The 14,374-nt window shown below is 40.3% G+C and overlaps 1 protein-coding gene across 1 annotated transcript in view; it reads right to left on the minus strand.

The window, feature by feature from the left end:
- Positions 1 to 14,374, minus strand: part of si:ch211-51h4.2 — a 71,596-nt gene that overhangs the window by 51,763 nt on the left and 5,459 nt on the right. Inside the window, exons 2-7 of the mRNA XM_047588380.1 lie at positions 12,473 to 12,514; positions 11,759 to 11,832; positions 11,610 to 11,678; positions 11,078 to 11,177; positions 6,148 to 6,286; positions 982 to 1,047 (exon numbers count right to left, since the gene is read on the minus strand). Of these exons, the coding sequence (XP_047444336.1) occupies positions 982 to 1,047; positions 6,148 to 6,286; positions 11,078 to 11,153 (281 nt within the window). The 5' untranslated portion in view covers positions 11,154 to 11,177; positions 11,610 to 11,678; positions 11,759 to 11,832; positions 12,473 to 12,514. The remainder of the gene's footprint in view (positions 1 to 981; positions 1,048 to 6,147; positions 6,287 to 11,077; positions 11,178 to 11,609; positions 11,679 to 11,758; positions 11,833 to 12,472; positions 12,515 to 14,374) is intronic.

Here is a 14,374-nt window from a genome sequence, read left to right on the forward strand (position 1 = left end):
TTGTTTTTTTTCTTAAATTCAATTTCAATAAAGTTTCATTGAGACATCACACAGCCCTAAGCAACACGCATCCGACGTCAGAACTCACGGCCATTAAGAGAAATAAAATGCAACCAGCGGAGGCTCAGGTTGATGCAGGGACACCGATGTTTTTTAATAATCGCTGTCTCCACCCCGGACCTCGGACATTCTGAAAACCGTTTGATTTTCTTTCTTTCTGTTTCCCTGCTCACCAAAGTGTTGCTAAGTCACTTGAAATGACTCACTCTTTTAAGAGCTGCTAACCCCTTAAAGAATTTAAATGATTCATATGTAGGAGGGAGCAAAGCACAGAGTGAATGTGACTCATATGTTAGAGTCAATCTAAGCCACCCTGATCCCCTCACATCGCTGCAGGCACAGCTTGCAGGAGACAATACACAGCACACACCACACGATGAAGCAGTTTATTAATTATACCGACTCAAAAACTATTATTACTTATGATTCCATGCAGGTGTGGTAACCCTGTAATGTATTTCTGTTTTTAATGTATACTGTGCTTACGTGCAATGACAATAAAACTATTCTAAAATCCCAGTAGTCTACTCACACAGTCTAAGCAAACTCAAAGCAAGTCAAGAAGAAAAAAAGGAGAGGTTTGATTATCTATTAACAATGTACATTTCTACATACATTTGAAGCACCTCCAAACCCATTTCAGTTGCATATCAAAAGCCAATTCAAATGAACACAGATCAAACACCATATGACCAACTAAGTTCCGGCAAATTTATGATTACAAAAACAAAGGGAATCCTTTAGATGAGCCAGGCAAAGATCTTTTGCAAGTTAAGTCATCTCTTGTGAATGATGCATCTGTGTCGCAAGTTCTAAAAATGAACTTTGGTTCATACACTATAATAATTTAAGTGAACCAAGAGAAAACTGAACACAAATTCTTTTAATTTGTGATACAAAACAAGCATGCTGTCGACTTACCTGATGTTAAAAAGAGCAGCGTAGGCCTCGCTGCCGGCTAAAACGTAACTGATTCCGATTGAAACGCTGGAGACACAATGGACAGGACAGGAGCAGGAAGGGAAAGGGCCAAAGAGAAACGGGGAAAGGGAAAAAGGAAAAATGCTTATTAGGCATTAAAAAGACGTCTGTTACTGTCAGACTGACAATCACTTGCTGTAGGTTGTTACCTCATCACAGAGCCGGAGGCTATAAACAACTAAGCAATTTAATTTTAAAATCACTTCTGGTTTGCAGCAGCGCCTTGATCCTCCCAAACTTTTCTATTTCATATTTTTTCAAAACAAAAAGATGCCTTTGGGGGCTACTTAAAGCAAATGTTGTTGTGAATGTTCATTTCACGTGTGCTTTGAACATCACACTCTGACATGGAGCCATAAATCCGTCTGCAAAATGCTGCGCCTTCATAGAGACGCTGGATGTTGCTGAGCATTGGAAATGAGTGTTTTTACAGTAGGTTTCATTCCCAAGTGAACGGCAAGACATATTTTTGCAGCGCAACATCTGTTCCATTTTTTATAAGTTTAAGCTTCTCTAATCTCGCAACAGTTGGTTGTTGAAGCTGCAAATCAATTAGCGGTTCCTCCACACAGCCGAGCGCTATGTTGGAGTGCTGAGTTACATTCACTCTTTCAAATCTCCTTGCTTTCAAATCTTAAAAGGAAATGCCAGCAAATTTGGGAAATTTTGTCCAGACTAGTCCTCTCATCTCCAGCACTCAAAGCTGCATTTTTTGAATATAAATAACTCTCCAAAGCTGGAAAGCAAAGAACAGAGAGCCAGTGATGTCAAAGCTGCAGCAGTTCAAAGTCAAGATGCAAAGGGTGGATTATTATTATTTTTTTTGTGTGTGGAAAAACTACACACAATTTTGCTTGTATCAAATAATAACTTAAACCCTTATGAGAGATGGTCCCTCAAAACTAAGTTGTGAATGTTTCATTTGTATTTGTACAGGCCTCATTTACAGTTAGGTGCATATATCTTTGGACGACGCCAGCGAATGTGGAGACTAAAGTATTAAAATTCAAATTGGAGGAGATGTTTGCGAAATACAGCTGTCGTGTATTCTCCTCTTTTTTGTTCAAGCACGAGAATAATTGAATATAATTAAAATTGTGAAATAAATTCAAGAACAGAAGTCCTGGATTAAGCTACTTCAAAAGTAAATTATATTTTATCAGTCAGATACTTCAGAGAAATGGAGCGAAGATCCAGTATCAGAACAACATGAAGTAAATAGAAGTCTTGTAATGGCTCAAGATCCGTAACTTTTGTAAAACAAGTTGTAGGCAGGCGTGGCGCCCAGTTGGAGACCAGTGTTTATCGATGATGTGACTGAAGACAGAAACACAGGATGGATTCTGAAGTGTAAGGGACTTTCTGTGCAGATTCTTCCAAATGAAGCAAAGACGACTGAACAGTTCTTCACGCTACAGATGGACAATAAACAAACACACTGTGAAACCCTACCCTGGAGATCCTGAAGTTACAGAAGTGGAATATTCTGCAGAGCACGGCAGAAGAAAGAGGAGAGCCGTTCTGCTGGAGACGTGCATGAGTTCCAGTGAGTACTAATGAAAATTTCAATTATTATTAATCGCTCAGTTAAATCTGAGCCCCTGAAAATAATTCAGTATTTATATTTTTGAGAATTTGACAGCACAGTGCTATGTTTTTATGTGTTTTAACTCATTTCCTAGGAGACAAAACACAGTTCAGTGCAGCAAGGACTGAACAACCACACGGCACAACACGGGAGGGTCAACTCCTGGAGTCCACCTGCATTTCAAGGACAAGAGAAACTTTTTTGAGGAAAACCATGGACACATTTTAGCCGAAGAACGTTGCAAAGATGAGAGAAATAGGGAATCTATGTTAAACTACTTATCCGGCACTTACAATGAAGTTTTGGAGATCCCTCCCAGACAACTCAACGTCCATTCACATGAGTGACTGTTCACGACCCAACAAGAACTAGATTGTTATTGAGGGACAAAAGTGTTCCAGGAAATCATTCCCCACACCATAACACAACCACCAGCCGTCTGGACTCAGGGTGTATACAGGAATCTTGAAGTTAATTTCAACAGCCTTTTAAGACTTTTTCAAGACCCTCTCAATATTTTTTAATACCTCAGTGCCGCTTCGAACTGTAACCATTTACATCACATTACCTTAAGACCTCATAAAGTCGTGATAAGACTTTTTAAAACTTTTTAAGGATCTTAATCTAACTATAACTGAATTATCAACTTTCAAGACCCCGCAATACCCTGGGACTGTCACAAAACAGTCGATCATATGTGGCCAAAAACCGAAAAAGTAATTACTATTTTGGGCACAAGATTTGAGAGCTTGTGCCCAAAGCAGCTGCAGATTTTTATCCATGGCTGACGGGAGCAGAACTCGATATGTTCTTCTACTGTAGTCCATCGACTTTAAGGCTGGAGATTGTTCATTATGAGATCATTTTCTGCTCACAACTGTGACTATCTGACCTACCACAGCCTTTCCGCCAGCTCCAATAAGCCGGGTCAGTGTCCTCCAAAGTCTCTTACCAACAAGTTGTTTCCATCAGCAGGATCCCTGCTCACTGGACCGTCCTCGTTTTTCCACATCATTCAATGTTCCCAGGAGATCAGTGGCTCCAAAATACTCAAACGATCCCATCTGGCACTAGTGGTCACGCCACAGTCACTGAGATCACATGTTCCCCCATTCTGATGTTTAACGCGAACATTAGGTGTGTGAACATTCTTATACGCTGACATTCGATAGTCATCAGCAGTCGGGTATACTGGTGTTCCTAATAAAGTGCTCAATACATAGTGATCAAACTTATTTACACTTAATAAACGTGTATAGCAAGAGGAGCTGGCCGGAGTTGAAAAAGGATTTTATTTTGTCCTATATCTTCTACATTATCCACTCATTAGTCTGCATGCTTCGGTGACTTTCTGAGGGACACAACAGCATAATAGTCCCATCTTACAAATTCCGCTTTTCTAAATTATATAACAGTACACAGCTATATTAAATTTAGAAATGTACATGCACTTTGTTTTAATCTATTAAAAGTCTGCGCGTTAATGAATTGTTCGTGCGTGCGCCGCATGGTATGAGTGCGTCGATGTGTGTGTTTTACAACAGCTCTACCATGTAGGGCACTACATAAAGCCTGAGGGGCGCCAAGGGTAAAAGATGCAGGTCATGTTTTGTGTGGACCGCGAACGTGTGCACGTGTGTGCACGCGTGTATGTGTGTGCACCTGTGCGGTCGTGCCCCTGCATTGATCGACCACTAAGCCTCCTTGAACACAATGAGGGAACTATTGATTGGCCAGGTGCTCCAGAGCTGCTCACACACTGATAACAAGACTTTCCACCAGCGATGCTAAAAGCACAGTGGCCCTGCTCTGCGTGGACACACACACACACCATCTAACACTAGCCTGTTAATGCTGCTAGGATTACATACAAACCATACAAGAACAAACCAATTTATTCCGCAGGAACTAAAATCTGAAGGGAAGTCAATGTCCCCAGTGGCCACAGCTGGTATCTACCTTAATTGAAGCAGCCTCATGGTTGACACGTCAGTGGAGCTTTCCCAAATAACCAACAAATATCAGCCGAAAGAATGACTTTTCCAGACCATTACTTCAAGTGACGGACGGACGATTAGTTTACAGATTAGTGGCGAAATTGAAAAAGAAGGGAAAAAAAGCAGTTTTGCATAAATGAAATCCAATCTCCCTTTTCCTTTAGAAAAGAAAATGACAGGGCTCAGGGTGTGTTCCCACAGTGTGTTTGCTAAAAATGAATGCGCAATGTTTTTGTGTCTGCAGTCATCACACATCACAGCGCATATCCGTTCGTGAGCAGAACTCCTCTAACCAGCCGCAGTGGCCACTTGGTTCGGTAATGAAAGTTGTTTTTTTTTTTTTAACTGTCACATTCAAATTGGAAGGAAAACAGTAATTGAAAACAGGTTGGTCACTAAAAAGATGGTGGACTGCGGATGCTGCAGCAGCGATCATATTTTATCAGTATTTGGCTCAGGTTTGTAACTCCCAATATTTCAAGGCTGGGCGGCAGAGGCCAGTGATATAATGTCTGGACCTCAAGGACAGTTTTTACACGAGTCTACTGCCTTGGCTCGGTTAAGAGTAGTTGTGCGGCTCCAGGACACTGTAAATAAAATGACTTGGCAGGTTTCATTCCAACTTTGTGGTATTAAATGTGCGAGGATATTGAAGTGTATTCTATCATCAATGTCTGAACAGAACAGAGTGAAATAATAGGATGGATTATAACTGGAATAGGGACAGAGGCCAGTTTCATATTCAGTGGGTAGCATTTTACAATACAGTACTCAAAAATGTGCACAGCGACTAAAGAACGAGTGAGGAATTAATCTCGTACTACAAATGGCAATTATCATTTTTACTCAAAGAACCGCTGGCTGGTACTATATTAGTGAATTAGATGATTAGTTTATAATTATTATAAATGTGTCATGCGCCCACTTTTTGTTCCAAATACTGAGAAGCATAAAATTGGAGCTACCCGTTCATTACTGATTATTCCAAACATTAGTTATTCTTCTGTTCTCCACACTTTTATCTCCTAAAAGTCTAATGCCTGTACACAGCAACAGAAGAATCGCTGTTTTTTGGTCAACAGAAGACTTTAAGAGTCAAATACATATGTATGTTTTTTCTATTAAAGATTAATTCATCGAACTGCGCAAATAATGTAAATAATTTAATGGCAGTCTTGTTTTGAGGGAATGTTTTGGCAAAAAAAAAAAAAAAAAAAGAAAAGTGAAATTTTGGCATAATTAGAATATGAATTCTATCAACATGTACACTTGGTAATAAAGTGGAAATCGATTAAATATAATTGGGTTGTGAGTTATAATTGTGCAACAGAGATGCTCATAAAGGCAGAAATGCAGAAATCCGAATGGGAAAACTCCTCCCAACATATTAACAGAGGTTTGTCTTAGCGAGTGGAAGTGTTGAAAAAAACACAGTCACCCACATGCTACTGTTATTTAATGTATGATTGCTAACTCATGCAACATTAACCTCATGCAAACACCGTTGCCACGGCAACTTACAACTGGAAGAGGAGGATGCAGTTGAAAGCGTGGCTCATGGGCCGGGAGAGAAAGAGGCGGCCGAGCAGATGGAGGTTGGGTTGCAGACCGTCAGCTTGGCTGTGCAGAGCAACTGGATCAGTCTGCAGTAAACCTGTATCTGAGAGACACAGAAATACAGATGTACAAGGCTGTAATTTCACTGAAATGACACGCTGTAACTTAGAAGCCGCCAAATTGTCAGTGTAAAGCTGTTTTCGCTCACAACAGATTAAAACCTCACAACAGACGTGGATGACAGTTTTCCTTCTCAAATGGTTTAATTTGGTTTTTCATATTATTTCACATCTCCAAGTCTCCTGAAGGTGACAAATGCTGATGCACAAATCCAGTATTTGAATTATTTTGGTGCAATTATTTCTCTTTCTGTTCCCATCTTCTTGTCAGCTGTAAAACAGGACTTCAGATGTTCTCTCATCAGCCAAGACAGAATGTGGAACATAGCTGCCCTTTAAAAATGTTCAAGGGATAGAAGTGACAGAAGTGATAAGAGAAGTGGAGTATGTAATTGAAGATTTGTCAAAATGTTCCATGAGACCAACAGGCAACATCCAGGTTACCTCCCAGTCCCCCATTACCAGTCCCATACATACAACATTAAAACCACTGTCAGGAAAAGTAAATTACATTGACCATCTTTTAACAATTCACGAAGATTCAGGTGTTGACCTGGCCTCCAAATTCACTACACCCCAAACTTATCAGTTATCTGTGCGATGCACTGGAACAAGCCTGAACCATAGAGACAACTCCCCTCAACCCATAGGATTCAAAGGCTCAAACTAACAACATCCTGTTTCCAGACACCACAGGACGCCCTCAGAAGGACCATGTCCACTTTCTGATGAGTCACAATGGAGACCTGCACAGTATCAGGAAGGTGGTCATAATGTTACGTCTGTCATTTCTGTCATATTATACTTCAACTATCAATGTAAACTTCCCCAAAATGCTGCCTTATCTGAGCAAATAGTTTTTCAAGTAACCCATTGTATCCCACGCATGCTGCAAGGACAAACAGGGCCCCACCTGATCCTTCCCTGGTAATAACTTTGATGAAAGTGGTCCTGGCAGACAGTACATTATTAAATGTGATAGTTAAAACAAGCATGTTAAATTAATGGAAAGCAAGCATGTTAAATTAAAAGCCGGGTAGAAGTCCATTATATAAGGACAGCATACTGACATAAAGGCGTACACAAACACGTTGCCACCATCTGTTCTCCAGTTTTCGGGATTCCAGTCTTTTACACCAGCTTCTGTGCTTAAGAACTGCTTTGTGTGTTATGAAGAGATAATGACGGTTTGATTTTTTTCTAGTACATACAACATCTGAGAGAAAAGAAGCGAAAGGAGCATTGAAGAAATGCTTAAAAGTCTTGTTTTTCCAATCAATGCAGAAGCGCAAGAAATATTTCGATTTGACTTAAATTCTATACATATAAAAGTGACAACAAACAGTCAGCATGGAGATTACTACAAGCCACGCTGCTTTGATTATGAATCAGTCGATGCCAGAAAAGAGGCAAGTGGTAGAAGCAAAGCAGATTCACAATCAGTGTTGCAACAGTTACCTTGAAATGTAATCCGATTACATCCTTAAAAAGTAACTTAGTTACTTTACTGTTACTGCATTTCCTCTAGAAGGGGGCCATATTAACATGGTGTTAACCTGCAGAAAAGACACATATCGCCACCTAGTGTGGAGGAGGAGGACATGTTCTCGTCAGTTGTTGGATTTTCTCCGTTGCATGTAAACTAGGACATGGGGGCGCATTCAGAAAGTCAAATTTTGAGCACAGCTCGAATAAGCTTTGCATGCATAATCACGTGCACGCATGTTACTTTTTTTTCAGGTTTATTTTTTTCTCACACCGCACCTCCCCTGAAGTCTTCTGGCGCCCTCGGGGGCAGCTGCGCCTCACACTTTGAAAAAAAAAAAAACGCTGTATTAGAGAAACGCGTTATCGGCGTCACTGTTCATAATGCTCAAAATACTTGATGTAAGGAAGATCCTGCTAAGACTGAGAGACATGTCCGTGAGACAAAAAACTGCAACTACTCAGCCAATAACAAATGTTCAGTACGTGTGCTGCGGAAAAAACCCCCAAGCGGAGACTTTATGGGGAGGTAAAATACCAGTGGAAAAGCAGTTACTGGGTACTAGTCCCTGAGGAAGGTCCCTGGAAACGAGAGTTTACTCTGAAGCAAGCAACTTAATAAAGTCTTGATAGATTTAATTTCATACTTCCCATCCTGTTATTAAATATCCTGTAAAAGACAGTCTTATCTTTAGAAACGACTACAATAGGCAATTTTTAAGTGACAATATGAAGAAACAATCAAAATTAAACAAAGAGCTCAAGTGCACAACCAGTTCAAACTTAATACCGGGTCACAGACGTAACGCCTGTCACTGAAAATGAGACATGGCAAGTTACACAGAAAAATAAAATTACCTCGCGTAATTTTCACTGTCAGTGGCATTGCCCAAACTGCAGAGAAGAATAGGCCAGAAAATCCAACCATCCATATAATTCTATTTATAAAGCTATTCTTAAGTAATGGGCTTTGTTAAGACTTCAGCATCAACTGCTCGACCTCCATTGCAGGGACTCAAGTAAATTGAATCAAGTTTAAAAAAAAAAAAAAAATAACTTAACAAACCAGCCAATTATCCTTTCATAAGAAAAGAATGAAAGTGGAGTTTATAAGAAAAACAGACAGATAGTCTTAAGAGTTATGTCATGTGTGGATAATATGTCAAACTTTCTTTCACAGTCCTATGATGCGAGTGTGAGGAAATAAATCCAACCGCACTATCTACTCCAAAGATATAGGTGACTTGTCATATCCTTTTAATCTCATTAAGAGTGCAGTCATACAGGCTGTGTAATCTAGCCGTACCTTTCCATTTCTTACATTTCTTACACTGAGCATTTACAGTCTAGGCTATATGCCGCTCCACACATACAGCTGGAGAGGTCAGTTATGAGGGCAGAGCTACATGGCATTATCCAGTTCATAAATGTGAGTGACACAAACCTCTGGTGACACCTCTACAGCCACTACCGCACTTCCAAGCACCACACCAGAGGTCCTGATCGATTAACAGAATTAGTTGAAATTAGCCATCTCTATGTGTGTGTGCACCATTCAGAGGTGAAGTGACAAGGCTTCCAGGACCCGGCTCCAATATGACTCATCACTAATTAACCAATAATTGTGGCTGAGAGGTTTCCTGTGTACCGCCGCAGGGTCTGCAAGTGCAAATACCTCTGGACATAATGGGAGAGGATAGAAATAGAGCAAAGCGTTGGGGGAGATCACACCTTGACAACTGAACGTGGAATTATTAGTCGCTCGCTTCTCCTCGGAACGGCGGGTCATTTTCGGGGGAAAGGCGTCTTCAGCTTTGAGCGAGCGCGTTTTGTCATGCTGTTCGCTCCGAGCTACGCTGGCACATGCACACGTACTCACACAATATGCAACTCGTGACGCAACAGAAAAAAAACCTCAGTCTTTGAATCCAGCTACACGTTCACAGTCACTGCACAAAACAAAGGCTGATGCTTTGTGCGTGAGGTGACAATGACGGGCAATGTTTTTCCCAAAAGGTTCTGTTGTAATAAATTACTAAACATCCTACTCTACACTCACTAGTACTTCTGGTACGATAACTATTGACTGTATTACCACGAATGAGGAAAAGAAAGTATACTCATGCACTTCTTTAAAGTTTTCAATTGTTTTGTACAAATGAAATAGAAATTATTAAGATAGTGTGGAAATACATTCATATTATATTTAGTATAACTTACAGTTTTAATTCCATCCAGTACATCTGCTACTTTTGGTTTATTTCTTTATTTTTAATAGATAAAAATGTATTAATTCTTTACTTAATTCTACTTTTCAGTTTTATTCACCCGTGCACGTTATTGTCAACGTGACTCTTACGCAGGTTAACATAGGAAAGGTTGTGGCTTTTGATCGATTGCGAGGCTTTTACTGTGAAACATCTGTGAATGAAGGGTTTTTCCCGATGGGACGCTACCACAGAATGAAAATCTGGCTCAGCTTTAAACAATTAAATGAGGTGCAGATGAGAAAACAGAGAGGCTTCTTGGTAAAATATGATTATTTACTCACAAAAACGCCGGGATCCTTGAAAGATTCAGAATTTAGCACCGTGCCAACAACATCAGCGTTCTCTAACGACTTATGCTTTAAAGTGACGCCTGAAGGTGTGTATATCTCCAGCCACAAAGACCTATTTGATTAATATGTCACTATGCAACCCAGTGATGCGAAACGTCTAGTTAAGAGATCAATGCAATTCAAATCAACCCTGTCCCGGTGCAGCGGTTTACAGAGCAATAATGATCCAATTTAATGCAATGTTTTGCAACGATGTGGACGTTTGGACTGTAACCCCACTTATCCTCAAGTTTAGAAACCGACTGTAAATAAATCCTAATATTTCTTTCGTCCTTTCAGGAAAAAAAAGACTGAGGCACGTCCTCTTTTCTATACAATCTTTTTGTTCCATCACAAGTTTTAACCACTGCCAAATCTACATCTTCTAAGAAGTTTCTTCTAGAAGTTTCTTCTAAATCTAATAAGGGAATTTGACATGCGTCAACAGTGGCATTCACTGGCGTCAGTTAATAGCTTTTTGTGATGAGTTGAACTGCAAATGCAGAGTGACACGAAGTCCAAATAGGTCACGCTGAAAAGAAAATACTGTATATAACAATCAGTAATGTCACAAACACTCCCTGTTTCTCTCATGCTTCGCCCAGAAGGGTTTGGATATGCCCGCGGCGTCTGCCGGTCCCTCACAAACAGGAAGGAGAATTGATTTAATTTGAAGGTAAAGTTTTCTTACCTGCTTCTGCATTCTCACTGTCATCTTCATCCTCTTCCTCTGTGGGGGCAGGATCCTCTACGCCCACTTGATCCATCACAATGCACTCGGCAACACCTGTCTACCAGCAGCAAAGATCGAACACTAAAAGTTAGACATTTTAACTTCCCCCTCTTTGACTTTATCCAAGTGTATTTGAAAACATTACAAATTATAAAGGCTGCAATCGATTTAGTCGAGTTAGTTCCATCCAGGAATAGGTGCATGCACACATGCACTGATCCGGCAAAGCATTATGACCACCTTCCTAATATTGTATACTCATCAGAAAACGAACATGAGCCTTCTCAGGGTGTCCTGTGGTGTTTGGTAACAGAGTGTTGTTTGAATGTTGTGGCTGAGCGGCGTTTTGTCACGACTATCTGAGACGACTGATGAAACTGAACATTTCAGCATTTTTTTCATCAAAAATTTGTCGAAAAAATATTTTACACTATTTTATACAGATTCAAAAAAAACATACGTACTGTGCTGGGTTAGTTCGGCTACTAACCTTCAGAGATTCCAGCTGCACGAGCTGACATTTCTGAAGAAGTTCTACAAACAGGTAGATAAGCAAGCCCTGCGGAAGAGAAATGACGGCTCTTGAAGTGGGCGTGGTCGGTTCATAGCTGTTGTCCATTAAAGCCGCGTATTACTCACCTGCACGAAGAAGCCGATGAGAAAGGAGACGAGGAAAGGCACCAGCCCGGCATGGGCTATCGTTACTGGAAGACCTAGGAATTGAAATGTATGAATAATAAAGTGTTTCTGAATTTGATTCCCACCTGAGATCTGAAGACATGTGCTAGACAATGTCTGACTTTTAGCCAGCGTATCTACCTGCCCGTCTGTCACCGTCTCCCCACACCTTTCGCCCTCAGACATTCCTCTCCACTCCGGCTCAAACTCAGTGTAAAATTTAATGGGTGGCGCTGATTTCAATATGAGATTTAAGTGACTGAACAAGTATTAACTTGGAAGGGCTCCACCTTTGTGGAACTACACGAAGACCCCGCTGCAAACAAAGTAGTTAAATGTAATGCCCCATGTAATTTCCACCTCTACAAAAATCTCTCTGGTGTTAACTACACTTCATAAACCACAGTTAAATTTGCTCTGCCGGTGACAGCCAAGAGATGGACAGAGTTTTAATTATGCTCCAAGTAATATTCTGAATGAAAAGGGACGATGTTTTCGCCACCAAATTAGCTGAATCACTGTGCACACCTGCATAAACAGAAGCCAGCACAATACACTTTCTGTAAATGTGTGTGAGGCTTTGGGTATCACAAATGGGATTCGTAAGTAATGAGCATGAATAAGAGGTCGTTTTTGGTGATTCATGCATCTCTGGCAAAAGAAGTGAATACTCACCTAAGATTCCAGTCCCCAGTATTGTTGCAATGGTCAAGAAGTCTGCAAAGAGAAGTGTATTCACAAAATTTAAATCAAGGGGTTCTTCTTCAGTGAAGCCAACAACAGCAGTTCAATATAAAACATTGTTGTCAACAAATCTAAAGTGAATAATGAGTAGTTTAAGGGAATAATATGTTGAGCACCTCCCAAGTAACAGCATCATGTAATCAAAATTACTATAGGTGTTGATTTAGCCAGCCAGACCAGGCCAGGGTCGGTACAAAAAAAAGAAAGAAGATTTTAGCATTGACTAGAAAAAATAAAGTGGACGGCATGGCAAAAATTCAAATAACTTCAGCACCAGCTTGTATTTGGTCCTCCTCTACTGCTTTACTTTTGCAATCACATTTATAGAGGGAACCACATTTTTCAAAGCTGCATACATCATCTCTGAGCACATTCTTTCTCACACAACCAAAAAAAAAAAAACCTACATCATAACTATCCCTTTGAAGTTATAGTAGTGTTATATCAAATAATCAAGCCCAGACTTTACCTCGTCTGGTCCTCTCCCCTCCAACACCCCATCATTACTAACTCAAATGAAATGCTCACGGTTTGTAAACCTGCTCCGTGTGCTGCAGCCTGTTATTTTGCATAGCTGTTATCCCCATATTAGTGTTATTATACAGATACTTTATAACTCTATAGCAATTGTGTGTGATGTTTCTAATGTTTTCTGATGTACCTATGGGTGCTATGTCCCTCTCTGGAAGAAAAGCTGAGTCATGATTTGAGAGACTTGTCGATTAAGAATATCCTAAAACCCCCTTGGAATCAAACTGTGAACTAAAAGTGGGAATAAATACAGTATATGATCACAATTACAGGACCATTAAAAAAAACTAGAGTAAACAGTTTGAAGGGAGGAAGGACGACAGAACAGCTGTTTATCGACTCCTGTGATTGTGTAAAATAAAAAACAAAGTAACATCATCATTCATCTGGAGCCATGTTTCCAGCTGCCTGAATGTCAAACCAATATTATTTTTTCTATAGCTCTGCTTTGGGTCTTGAGACCAATATCTGTCTGCTTAGCTACTAAACACTGCACTGCTCTCACCAGCTGGTCAACACTCAGTGTCCTCCTGATCGTTTGAGCTAAAAAGGGTAAAATTAGTATTAAGCACATTTTTTTTTCTAGAATATCAGCATGCATCTGTAAACTAATATATGTGAATAAGGAGAAGGTAAAACTACAGGGAGGCATATTAATTGATATTTATTGATATTAAAATACTGATTATGGCCACTTTAAGAAAGGCTCTTAGCTGTAGCATCACATCTGTCTGTGTGTAGTTCAACACTTGTGGACAACGTCTCACCACTTCCTTGCATTGGCCAAACTTGGGTGCTATTTTCCCAGGGATACAGGCAGTGTCATCTTGACAAAATGAAGTCTGCGCACAATGGTTCAAGAGTGGAGCCATGCAGAGCCAGGATACAATGACCCAACCACTTCCACCAGACTCACTTGTGTTTTCATTTAATCAACACTGTGATCTAGGAAATGTTGGATTATACACTGTACCTTTATGGAGCGGTTGGCATTGCAACTTGATAGCCGCCATTATGTCACATCCTGTTCCCATGGAGTAAAATAACTGCTCAGGCCCAAAACAAAGATCCGCCAGGGAGTATGGAATATGCCCAGTATGAAACATCTAAACTTGCCCAGGTCACCAATGAAATGAGAAGGTACAGGCTGGACATTTTGGGAATCAGTGAGTGGATGCCAAACAATCAGTGATATATCAATGATCCTCCACTAAGGGCACAAAGACAACCACATACACAGTGTGGCTCTTATAATCTCCAGAGAAAAGGCAAAAACCTTGTTAGAATGGGAACCTGTCAGCA

Source organism: Mugil cephalus, chromosome 6, assembly GCF_022458985.1.
Source record: "Mugil cephalus isolate CIBA_MC_2020 chromosome 6, CIBA_Mcephalus_1.1, whole genome shotgun sequence".
NCBI classification, from domain to species: Eukaryota; Metazoa; Chordata; class Actinopteri; order Mugiliformes; family Mugilidae; genus Mugil; species Mugil cephalus.